Consider the following 12,921-nt stretch of genomic DNA (forward strand, 5'->3'; position numbering starts at 1 on the left):
CGGCCGCAACAGCCGAGCTTCAAAGAGACCCTGGTCTTGGTTTGGGAGAAATACAGACATTGATCAGCCAGCACTGGGCATATCAAAGTTTAATGAGGAACGAATAAAGTAATTGCTTTGCCAATATGCACGGGGTACGTCCAGCCCTGGGGCTATATCTTGGTATTTCCCTGCCTCACCCGAGCTGCTGGGAGGGGTCACAGGCGGCGCGGTCAATGCGCTGTCAAACAGCAAACAACTCTTTTCATCTGTTATTACGGATGTCACGAAAAACCTTAGGCACGTTTTAAAGCGCAAAAATGCCATCTTGAGGCAAAAGTTAAGGATGGGTGAAGGTGCAGCCAGCATCAGTTGCTTTTAAAGCAGGCAGGGTTATGTGCCAGCAGCATACCTTGGGCCGTGAGCGATGGATGGACAGGCAGGAGCCTGCACACACCGCAGCAGCGCGGTAGGACCCACTTCTCCCCATTTGTAGCAGCTTCAAAACCCACCTCATGCATCATCTTCTGAGCAGCCACCTTGGAAAGGTGCCTAGTTACACAATCGGTGCCACCAAAGTCCCCCCCATCCTGGTTTTTAGGTAGGTAACACACACAGCAAGCGGCCAGGCACAACGGGCTCAAGTCCAGCACCCGTCACACGCTACGCCAGATACTCCATAGCAGAACTAGGAATTCAGGCACAAAAAAAGCCCTGAAACCTTCGTTTTCACTCAGACCTGTGGGCAGAGACAGCTCATGGGTGCCCTCTCCTGCTGTCACTAAGCAGCAGTGGGGGCCGTGGCGCAGGTGCCCATCCCTGTCCCTGCACAGCCCGGCCACGCTCTGCTGTGTCCCATGGGTGGAAAACCCACTGCAGGCAGCCGAGCACGCAGCTCCACTGAAGACAAACTGAGCAGCCCAGCTCGTCCTGGGTGTTTTGAATCACAGAATCATCTTGGTTGGAAAAGCCCTTGAAGCTCCTCCAGCCCAACCATGAACCTCACCCTGACCGTTCCCAACTCCACCACATCCCTCAGCGCTGGGTCAACCCGACTCTTCAACCCCTCCAGGGATGGGGACTCCCCCCCTGCCCTGGGCAGCCCATTCCAACGCCCAACAACCCCTTCTGCAAAGAAATCCTTCCTAAGAGCCAGTCTGACCCTGCCCTGGCGCAGCTTGAGGCCATTCCCTCTTGGCCTGCCGCTGGTTCCTTGGCTCAAGAGACTCATCCCCCCTCTCTGCACCCTCTTTTCAGGGAGTTGTAGAGGGTGATGAGGTCTCCCCTCAGCCTCCTCTTCTCCAGACTAAACTATTTTGAGCTCTCAGTGAGCCCAGAAAACGTCCAGGAGAAGTGATGAGAGACGCTGACGGGGAAGGTGACAGCCCTTCAGGCACAAACCACCCCAGAGAGACCAGCAGCTGCTCTCTGCTCAGCAGCCACCCTCTCCGGACACCCACTCTCCAGGCGGTTGGGGTGCTCTGAACCCTGCCTCCAGCACTCCAGACCCACACTGGGCAGCCATGCTGTAAAAGACCAGCCCTGGGGCAGCAGTGGCACAGAACGACAGCATTTGCTCCAGGAGACAGGGCAGCCCAGCTCTCCGTCACCGTTGGCCATCCCAAAGGTCTCCAGGCCATGGCTCGTATTGACAGACCCTCAATTCTTCCCATTTCCTGAATGCAGAGAGATGTCTGCAGCTGCTGGGTGGCTCCACACTCCTCAGCCAAACACATACGCTGGAGCACAGGCTCCTGTTCGCTGCCACTTGCTGTAAATTGACCTTTTTTTTTCTTCCCTAATCGCCCTCAAATTTAAGCTCTCCAGAAGAGGAGCACAGCTGCCCACAACCCCTAGTCCAGCTGGGTGAGTTCAAAATATCCACAAATAGGTTTTATCTGTGGTGGAACAGGGCAAAACACGGCAAATTTTCCTTTCCAGCTGGGAAGGGAAGGTGACAAGACCCAAGTTGAAACCCCACCATCTCAGGGTGGCTGCAAACAGCACTCGCCACTGCCTCCGCTTGCTCCTGCGATCGCTGCTTCTCGCTGGCACTTCCTTTAATGTTTTGGTCCGGATTAAAATCGCTCAGTTGTGATTCTGTTTAAACAGCATTTAGTGCTGAGTATGAGCAACTGAGGCCTGATCCAGCCAGCTCCGCTGGGCTCTAGCACTAAATGGCTACAGAGCATTAATCAGCTGCAGGCTCCTAATGACTGCATGTTGCTAACGACCTTCACAGCTGCCAGAAGGCTGAGTGGTTGAAGTTGCTTCCCCAGGGGATGGCTGATGCCCAGAGCAGCCCCCTCGCCCAGGCAGGCGTGATGGGCAGTGCCCCAAACTGCACTGATCCCCACCTGCATGGGTGGAGGAACAGCTTCAAGGTCTCTTCAAACCCACCCAAAATAACTCTGTCTTCCTTCCCCAAGTCATGATGGGGCTCACGGGGTGCTGGATCTCTGAGAAAGAGCCGCTCTTGGCCACGCCAGCAAGCTGGTCCAGGCTCCAAACTGTGGCCTGTGAGGTCTGGGCCCCCAGGAATCACAATGGTCGCCCCCAACTGCCCCGTGCCCCTCGTGAACAGTGTCAGGATGCCACAAAATGAACTTTGCCTGGGAAACAAGGTGGGTGAACATGAATATTTTCTTGCAGGGAAGAAAACCAGAAGCCATGTAGCTTCTGGCTCCAGTGCAGGACCCAAATCTCTCCCCTGCCAGGCAGCAGTCCGGCATCATCCTCCAGCAACATGTGCAGCCCAAGCCAAGATAAAGATATAAAGACTGAACTTAAATCCATCTTTTTTTGTCAGATTCCGGTTTTCCTCCTCCAAAACCCCCTAGTGAAGTTCCCTTTTTGCTGCCGGGACCCACTGGGACCCACTGGGGCTTGCTCAGGGGCTGCACAAACCTCTCCCAGCCGCAAACTCCTGGCAGCAGAGCCCGTGTCTTTCCCCTGGGTTTTCAAAGCACCAATTGCACCGTCACCATTCAATTCCTTTCCTCAGGACAAGCATCCCCTGCGCTGGTTACCAGCCTGGCACTGGCAGCAGACCTGCTCTCCCCACAAAAAACCCTGTTTCCCCTCTCTGATGAAGGATGCTGGAAGCGCTCAGCAAAACCAAGGAGCCGAGGACGGCGTATTCCTCTAGAGGGAAACCTCGGCTTGTAGCAGCCTGATTGAAGATCTTTGCTGCATTGAAACGCTGACTCACCCTCCTCCTCCTCCCCTACCCCAGCACACAGCTCCGCCAGCCAAAATAAATAGCGGGTACCTTTCTGCCCTCATTTATTTGTTTGGCAGCACTTCACAGACGCGTTTTAGCCTCTCAGCAGAAAAAAAAAAAAAGGAAAATAAAATATTGCTGAGCAACCCCCTGATGGAAAGTCTATTTGAAACAGCTTGTTCAATGCAGGGAGATTTTTTCCCTACAGATCGCAGCCTGAATTTCAGGCTGAAGGCAGCCGCCCCAGTTCCGCAGTCACAGAGCACCATCCCCAGCCATCGCAGCCCATCTGCAAGAGGGTGGGTAACTCTGCACTGTGGAGATAAAGGAAACAGCACATGCGCCGAAAAAGTGGGAGTTTGGGGAGGGCAGGGCTCAAATCCAGCCATAACGTGCCAAGGTTAAGAGCTGCGCTCAAGCTCGAGTGGAAAATCCCTCCTAGGAGGGCTGGATCCAGGGGAGGGCCCTGACCCCACCGCTCACAAGCTGCTTTTTGCACCATTTGCCCGCGGGGCTTGTCGCGAGCAAGGCGGGAAGGGTGGAAAACCAGCAGGACCAGGGTGCCAGAGGGCCCAGCAGCAGCTTCAAAGCCTGGCAGAGATCAGGAATTTCCTCCCACCAGCATGAGCAGGGCAGGATTTGTGCAGAAGGGGGTTGGGAAGAGATGGGTATGGCAGCCTGGGACATTTTTTTACAGGGTGGGAACCCAAGTGGGAAGGAGTAAGAGAATATACGCAAATACTGCTTTTAAATAGCAATTTTGGAGGGGAAAGCAAGGGGTTTAGCTCTCTGTGCTATAACCACTTTGCTTTCCCCTCGGTCCTCACCTGCTCATCATCCCAGTTAAAACAGACAAGTCCTGCTTTATAGAGATTTTCTCCAAAACCACGGGAATTAAAAACAAAATAGCAAAGAGAGAATCTGGGCAGTAGGAGTCCAGGTAGAGGCAACCTGCCAACCCCAATACCCGCTTTTAGGGGTGAGAGTGGGGCTGTGCTTTACCTGGAGAGCTACAAAGCAGATTTGTTTCACCAGGGCTGAGCTGGTCCCAGCTTAGGATCCAACTCACCACCCTGCTTCATGTCCATCCCTGGGAAATGCAGGTTTAGCAGGCAAAAGGAAGGCAGAGGCATTTGAAGAGCCATTTTTCACCCTTGCAAGCTCCCCGCACTCCTCACGCCAGAGGGAAAACATCCAGCTTCCTTCCCTGATCATTTTGACCCTGTGCCTGATCCAACGCAGATGCGCAGCTCTGCGATGCGCCCCTGACAGCTCCCGCGATGGACTCACCCGCAGTGTCACCGTTATCCGTGGTTCTCACGCCACGGTGCTCCTCTTCATCAAACTCTGCAGCCTCTCAGGTTCTCTGCTCTGGAATTCCCCGTTAACGGTGCGTTGGAGGGGGCTGTCACACACAGCGGTGCTCAATCCCACCGACAAGCTCACCCGGCCCACCTGCGCCGCTCCCCACCGCCAGCCTGTCCGAGGACCACGTTCCAATTGTTCCAAACCTTCCTCCCATTTCCAGCATTTAGGAAATGTACTTTTTAGGAGTATGTGATGAAGAAGGAGGAATTCGGGTCAATATTTGGCCTCACTGCTGGATATAAGGGTATGGACTATGGGAAGGGGAGGTGACAACCATGGTGTGGAGTGATTTTACATTTTCCCCCCATGAAAGCAGCAGAGGGAAAGGGTTTTAACCTGTAAATGCCACTAATGCAATTATTTTTACAAGAGAGAGCGCAATTTCTCTTTTTTCCTACTGCCAAGCATGAGATGCATTTTATCACCCCAATTCACGCCACAAAAAGCAGGACCTGTGGAGCTCTGATAACGCTGTCGGAAACCCTGAAAATAGTTAAACCAATTGTTTTAGCCCCAGGCCTTGCCTCAAATAAACCTGCTGAGCTTCTTCCTTACATACAACCCTTGACCACACAACCTTAAAAACAACAAACCCAAAACAGTCTTTTATTCAGGTCTCCAAAGAGCAAACACTATCTTCCTACTGCTTCCATTCAAGCCAGTATCAAAGCCCAGTAGCTGCCACGGATTAGCAAAGCCAGGACTGAAAAGCACAGCCTTTGGGACCTGCTTCCTTGTCAAGAGTCAGCAAACAAACATGTGTAAATAAGGGCTGAAGGCAGAAATATCCAGCCCTCTCCCCGGGTAAGAGCGCGGACAGGTTTGCAGCTTGCAGGGCAGCGCCAGCTCGTGCTCGCTTGCCAATGGCTCAGCAGAAAAACAGAACAGAAAACCTTTTTATAAAGCTGAAGTTAAAACCAGCCAAAAGTCAGCGGCTTCCTTATTTTAGAAAGGGTGCGGTTTTGCAAGAGCAAGTGGTTAAAGACAAGTTCTGCCAAACTCGTCTTAGCTGGAGGCTAATTTAATCCTTAACTGTAAAGGCTCTTTCAATTACAGACTTTTTAACTAATTTTTTGGTCTTGAAAAGCTGACTGCTTTTGATGCTCTTTCCCCAGTTCAGCTTCGGGTGAAACTTGACCTATCCATGATGGAAAAAAAGGTGAGAAGATGCTGCTGGCTCAGCTGATAGGAGCCACAAAGCTGCAGTTTCCAGAATCAGGAAAGCGGGAGGGAAAAAAATCCTTTCTGCGGGTAAGTCAAAGACTTAAAAGTGCCCAAATTCAGAGGCTGGTTCTCTCTACAAAGCAAAGGTTAATCCATCTTCAGCTCCAGAAGTTACACTGGTGACTGAATAGCTCCTCCAGATGCAGGTGGACACCCACAGAACACCCACCGATAAGTGCTGCTGACCTGGGAGACCGTACACGTCCCATTATCACAACAGAGAGGGCACCAGCCCGTATGTTCAACCTGACACCATCAAGACCTAGGAAGCTCTTCAACAGCTTTGCCATGAATCAGGGGCATGGTCCCCAAGGTCATTTAGTGTAAGGAAGGAGAATAAAAATCAGAAAAGTTGAAGTTCTGTATAATTAGAATAAGTAACAACATAGTAATTAATGGGCAGAAAAAATGAAGAACCAGGAGAGCCAGACTAGAGACGGTCCATCTCCCCGTGATGATGGAGAGGCCATTTTTGCATTTAATGAGCCCAGTCACCGCCTCCCACCGCCCAGCTGGGGCCATGTCTAGGACAAACACTTCTTGTAACGTTCCCCAAAGCCCATCGCCCTGGTCCCCAAAGCCCCAGTCGCTGGGCTTCCCCCTCCCAGCCAGGCAGCTCTAGCACTTCAGCATCCTCCATTCGAGACCTCCTCTACTGTCAAACTTAAATCCCCCTTGCTACAGTTTAAACTCATTACTTCCCATTTTCAAATTGCAAACTGCAATTAAAGCTCGTTCAGATGCTTAGAAACACCCCAAAAAGGGGCCCCTGTGAAGTCATTCCCTCCAAGCCAAGCGATTCCTATTTTGGGGAGAGAAAACCCCAGGCAGAGGAGCTGCTGCCGCACGGCTCATCCAAGTTTCTCCTCACAAGACAGCCGCCTGCGGACGGGGTCCTCGGCACGCCACGGCAAACCGACTCGAAGCAAAGCTTAGCTTCAGCTCAGCTTGAAATTAAACTGTGAGCACTGAAGCAGATTTAAAAAACCACAGAGTGAAAACCCTCTGGGAAAGGCATAACGCTGGGAATGGGTTCAGCAGCTGTCATTTAAAAAAAGAAAGGCAGAGGGTTGTACAAAACCAGCGGCGTTTAAGGGCACCTCTGCTCTGATTATCCGCTGGGTTGGATGCTCCAGCTGATCCAACGTCCCTGCCTTGAAAACAGCCGCGTCCCTCAGAGGAGCAGCGCAGGCACAGCTCACCCGGCGGGCTGTAACGCACGGCCCGTGTCTGCCTCCTTCCTAGAACTGCAAAGCAGGAGGAAACCCGCAGGTTTCTCACCCGTGCAGGGAGGCAAAGGCTCCAGAGGGCTTCTCCCATCCCGTGCCTACGGTGTAGGCTCTCGGCGCTTCGCTGGCTGGCTCGGGGCAGCTTGGGGAGCCACTGCTTGAATATAGCAGGATTTTTTATGGGTTTATTTTTCATACGGTATCTTTTCTATTCTAAATCAAACAGCAGGTTTATCATGGCAAAACGGAAAAAAAAAAATTAAAAGAACAATCTTGAGTGGTAATATTCTGGTGTTAATCACATCATTCAGAGATCAGAGTCCTTTAGTCTCCTTCAGAAACAAACTTTGCACTGGGACGTGACACCAAGAAACTGCTGGGGTTTCAAGTCCCCTGGAAATGAAAGACAGTCCCAGGATGTCACGTTTGTCCCTCCTGCTGCCGGAGCAGCTCGAGGACAGAGAGCCCACACCCTGTCTGGTCCTCCCCTTCCCCATCAGCCTTCACGCCCCAGGGAAAGGCTTCGGGGGGAAGGAGCTCCAGGCCCTGCGAGATGGGGGATTGGTGCCTCAGGGGAGCAGCTCCCCGCCTGCCTCGGGCAGGACTGAGCCTCCCCAGCCCTCGCAGCTCCTCTCCCACCCTCATGCCTCTCGCGGGACCGCGGGTGCCATGCGGCACAAGGACACGTGGCCTCGGGTCACGGGGAAGGGAGGTGGCAGCACGTTCTTGCCTCCCGTTGGCCCTAAGAACCATGACATCTGGCGGGGTGAGGAGAGGAGTACTTCTGGGGTGCCCCCTGCTCTGAAGCCACTTACGTCCAAGCAGCACTTTAAAATCAGTTTAACCCGTGGGGGAACCTGGTTAGGTTGAATAAACCATGAGTGCCCTCCTCATTAAAGGAGGCTTAGACTGAATTAAAACCCTTCTGCTTGATAAATTAGGTTAAAGTCAGCCCAGATTAGAAAATCCTTATAATAAATCAACCCTGTAGATTCAACCAGCTCTCAACTGCTGCTAGTTATTTTCTCAGGCTGCTTTTAACCCCGTTTTCTCCCTCTCACCAGCTCTCAGTTGACCTCTGGACCCCCAGCTCAGTTGCCGGGGGCTACGGGGACGGACGTGGGTGACGCACCGTCGCGATAAAGCCGGCACAGAAACAGCACGAACCCCATGTTTTGTGCACCACAAATACAGGGCTGAGGATTTGGAGGGATGAATCATCACACAAAGCGAAAACAATTAGAGATTCATAATCGGGAGAGGGGAAAGCTGGGGTGGGAGGGGAAGAGGAAAGAGCAGGGCTGGGATTAGTTACTTCAGAAATATTAATAATATCTCAAGTTACCAAAGTGCTGCACCCCCAGACCGGACCAGCGAGGTTAATAAAAAAATGCAGTTACATGTCACTGTGTCCCACATCCCACACTGACTGCCAGGGAAGCTTTTTTAGCTAATTAAAGGATAACGATCCTTTATTTTGAGGCCACAAAAACACTTGGCAGGACCACGCTGAGCCTCACCTCTGCAGAGGGAAATGTCCCCCTCTCCATGAAGGGGATCCCTCCCTTCCGCAACCGGGAAACACGACCCAGGAGGGCAAATGGAGTTGGTTTGTGGCAGAAGCCAGGGGAGGATCCAGGAAAAATCACCCTCCCTTCGAGAGATTTAAGACCAAGGAAGCATTTCCCCCGCTATCATCTTCTCTGAGCAATGGGGACCGGCCCTCTGCTGACGCTGGAGAGCATTTAACAGTGCAGCCATTGGAGACGGGAGGCTGGGGCAGCTAGTTAATGGCCTAGACGTCACCACCCCCATTTCACTGACCTGGGTTTCTGAGGGGACTCTTTGGGCTCCTTTGAACCAAACCAGCCACTGGTTTTATTCCTCTCATCTCCCCCTGCTGTCGCGTGGACGGACGAGCCGTGGGAGGGTCCCACTTTCTCCCCCTGGCCTTTGCTCCCCGCGTCACTCTTGTTGCCCCCATGGTGGAAGAGGCCACCCTTCGCTTTCTTGTCTTCCTTCCTCGTTTCCTCAGGTGGTTTGTCCTTTGTCGTCTCCGCAGAGAAGACCATGGGTATTGCAGCTTGAGTCGGCTTGTTCTCTAAGCGACTGTTTTCTTCCATCTTGGCTCTGCCCAGATGGTTACTGAGAGTGACGGCTTTCGTGGAGACCTTGAGCTCTTCTTGCAAGGCTAAGCTCGGAGGAGACGGGATGAACCTCGGCTCGTCTCTTTGCTGCGTCCTCTCAAAGTTGCTGACCCCCCAAGGCACCTCGTGGGGGTTGGGAGGGAGGGGGACGAAGCCGAAGCCCTCCTCCGACCCTCTGGGGACACTGGGCACCGCCAGCGGCGCAGAGCTCTGCGGGACAGACATGGGGCTCTTTGGTGCAGGCTCGTCGCTGTAAACGTGGCTCCCGTTGATGCAGAGGGAAGAGTGGGACACAGGATCGTTCTTTGGCTTCAGGCTTTGGATTGCTTTGGGCTCCAGGACCGGGCTGACTTGGGAGACATCATCACTGAATGCTCTCTTGTGGGTCAGCTTTGGAGATGGCAAGTAGTCTTTCACTGGGGGGAAATAAAACACAAAACAGAGGCGAGGACGTCTGAGAAACAGGCACAGGTACAACAAGTATCGTTATCTTCTACTTGCAAACACTACAGAGATGTATGAAATCATACCAGCTTTCTCCCTCCCAGGCTCTACCAGATTATAATTAAACTACCAGAAATGCAAAGCATGGTCACAAGTATGTGGCTATACAGGCTACACGATACTCTCCCCGAGCCCATCACCTCCCACTGCAGGATCCGGAGAGGAGCCTCTGTAAGATGACAAACCCCTTGTCTGAAAGGATCTGAGATCCGAGAATAAATGCAAGAAACTACCCAGGAGCTACTTAAAGGGCTTATGCTTCCGTGTGACTTAAGAATTTGCATTGAATAAAAGATGAGGAGCCTCTGAGCTCCGCTCCGACAGGCCGGGCTGTTCCTCCGCGTGATATAAGCCAGGAAGGTCCAGCTCCTGCTTCTCCCTCCCACTGCCTGACCCTGTGGCTACTGCTAACACTCAGATTTTTGGGGTTACATGGAGAGCTCGGTGAGAACTGCCTGGACTTCGGGTGAGAGGCAGCTGCTCTCCCCTCCTAGCTGATGCCGTCTCCTTCACGACGACACCAGGACAGTGGGCCAGAGCAGTGACTCCACTCACTCTCCGGCCACGCATGGGAACATCACCCAGCAGAAACTGAGAGGCATCACGTGGCTTCAGCAGCACGGTGAGAAGCAACACGTACCCAGGGACTCCCACCCAATCGGGGAATTTGCTGTCTCCAGCCAATTAAACCATTTAATTATATATTTTGTTTTCAAGGGACAGCGAGAATTAATTCACTACAAGGGCCTTTTTTGTTTGCAAATCGCCGCTCTCTGAGCACCAAGAGTTCAGATTGTTTTAATCACCAGGAACCGGCCACTGTTTCAGCTTTGCCTCCAAGCTGGAGGCGTCTCGTTAGACAATCAGGCAGCAGCAACGTGCTCTGTGTCGCCCAGTTTTTCCCAGGGTCTTTACTGCTACAAATCAGTGTTAGCGACCTGCTTTTCGGGGGCAAAGAAATGGTCCTAAGGAGCCCGCGGAGCCTGTGAGCTCGTGGTGCGCTGCAGGGAGCACACACGGCGTCAGCGTAAGTCAGGCTGTTCGTATGCAGGCTCAGCATAAAAAATAAAATGTTAAGATGTCTCTCCTCGTTCTGGCAAGCACGTTACTGCCAGCACACAGAAGGTCTCGGCGGGTTTGTGCAGGATGCTGCTTCTTAGGTAAGCAATTAGTTAACAGATTTGCAGGAAAACCTCAACAGTCCCTTATAAAGGGGAAAAAAAAAAGGAGGGGGGGGGAGGAATTAAAACTGTTATCCTCTTACCAGAGCGCTCCGTGGACAGACTGCTGTGTCTGCTCGGGGATTTGGTTACCTCAGGAACATTTGCGGCCAAGCTCAGGCTGGCAGAAGAGATGGTACTGTCAGATCCCAGGGAGGTGTTGGACTGCGTCAGGGACGACTTGCGCAGCTTGTTCTTCAAGAAGAAGCCCTTGACTTTGGACTTCTTGCCTCCGATGTCATAGTCATCCTCCATGTCGAGGGCACCCATGCTGCTGGGGATGATGGCAGAGGCCGACTCCAAGTCGTATTTCTTCTTGCCTTTCACCTTGTCCTTCAGCTTGCCGAAGGGCGACCGCGGCTTATCCTTCATGGACAGGTCGAACATGCTGGCCGTGAGGTTGTTGCGTGTGAACTGGATGCTCACCAGGATCTCACCACGCTCCTTCTCCTTCTTCCCAGCCTTGGAATGGAGCTTGTACCACCTGGAGCCAGAGAGAAAAGAAAAGGAAAGGCCTCTCCGTCATTTCCAAGAGCCACGAGCCAGGAAGACCTTGGGGAGGATGGGTGGGAGCTGGCACAAGTGCCCCAGAAGTCACCAAAGACCTGAGTCAGAGAGCAGACCCCTCCCTGAACCGCAGCGGCTTTGTAAGAGCTGTGTCTCCAGCCTTGTCCTAATACTAAATACTAAATTTTAAATACTGCCCTCCCAGTAAATAACCTGGCAAATGCCATCTCGCTCACCCCGGCATCAGATACCGCCGTTTGTTTCAGGGGAAAGTTACTGGTGGCCGAATTTTTGTACGGTCAGTTGATACGTTGCTCTGAGCCCGTGTTTAAAAAAAGACGGTGCTTTGTGCTTGCGTTTTAAATATTCAAGAGCCAGTGACTCAGAACAAATCCTTTCAAGTCAGAGACAGTACCGTAATGGCAAAGGCACTCAACAACATTCATTAAAATAAATTTATGTCAGTCCTTCTGTGCCTCACCCTAAATAAAGATGCTGAAGTTTGCCTAGAAGTGTCCTTGCATCAAGCCTTTAGAGGATGCTGCATCCCGGGAGCTCTTTATGGGCAGGAGAAGCTGCCATGCAGCACCTACCCTATCTAACCCAACCCCACCTTACCCAGGTTACTGGATTTTGGGGAAATATCTGCATTCCAGCCTGCAGTACAGCTCTGGGATCTGCGATGACCTGATGTGATGGTGGAGGACACAGCACACCTGTAAATCCATCACCTTCCCCTCCTCTAAATCCCTTAATTCTGCTGAAATGTCTAAAATTGGAGGCAGCCAGCAGCTTGAGCTGAGGAGAAAAAAAGGACTTGACTTTAACACCCCTCGTGCCAGTTGCCAAAGCCCAGCACCACGCCGTGAGGGCTGCTGAGAGCTCCCAAACGAGATATTGGCTGTAAACACCAGCACAAAGGCCTCACCTGCCTCTGCAGGAGGTTACTGGAGAATGCTCCCTGCTGCCCTGCCCCAGACACAACCCCTAACGCAGACTTTGCTCCGTAGCTTTGCACACAGAGATAGAAGGAGCATGGGAAATGCCTCCAAAACATTCACTGCACAAGGGAAAAAAAACCTCCCAACCTCCAGTTAGGGCCCAAACCTTGCGCAGGGAACAGCCTGAACACTGGCAGGTGCCACAAACTGTTCATAAACAAGAAACTGTTGGTAAAGAGGATGTCTCAGACAACTCGAGGGGGATGCCCTGGGGAGGGGGAAGTGGAGTGAGCTCTGCAGAGAGGGGGTGGTGGACCGTTTCTCTCCCCCTCCCTCCTCTGTTGTTGCCCAGAGAGAGAACTTGCCTCTCTGTGCAGGTACAAGCCAGAGAAAATGAGAACCTTCTGGAACAACCTACTGCGCAGGCATAAGACTATATAAAGGCAACACCCCATGTGTGTCTTTGTCAACCCACCACCTAAAAGACCACACTGGCTACTCTGTGACAACACGGGATCCAAGGATGGTGATTTCCCCTTTTCCTATCCCCTCCTTCTCTCTTCTCCTTCCTCTTTCTGC

The 12,921-nt window shown here is 52.4% G+C and overlaps 1 protein-coding gene across 4 annotated transcripts in view; it reads right to left on the minus strand.

Moving 5' to 3' along the window:
• RAB11FIP5 (RAB11 family interacting protein 5) overlaps nucleotides 1-12,921 on the minus strand; it is a 46,921-nt gene that overhangs the window by 16,025 nt on the left and 17,975 nt on the right. For all 4 annotated transcript variants that reach the window (XM_074865398.1, XM_074865399.1, XM_074865400.1 and 1 more), the window contains exons 2-3: nucleotides 10,939-11,378; nucleotides 8,848-9,586 (exon numbers count right to left, since the gene is read on the minus strand). In XM_074865398.1, coding sequence (XP_074721499.1) covers nucleotides 8,848-9,586; nucleotides 10,939-11,378 — 1,179 coding nt within the window. The remainder of the gene's footprint in view (nucleotides 1-8,847; nucleotides 9,587-10,938; nucleotides 11,379-12,921) is intronic.

Source organism: Strix uralensis, chromosome 4, assembly GCF_047716275.1.
Source record: "Strix uralensis isolate ZFMK-TIS-50842 chromosome 4, bStrUra1, whole genome shotgun sequence".
Taxonomy (NCBI): Eukaryota; Metazoa; Chordata; class Aves; order Strigiformes; family Strigidae; genus Strix; species Strix uralensis.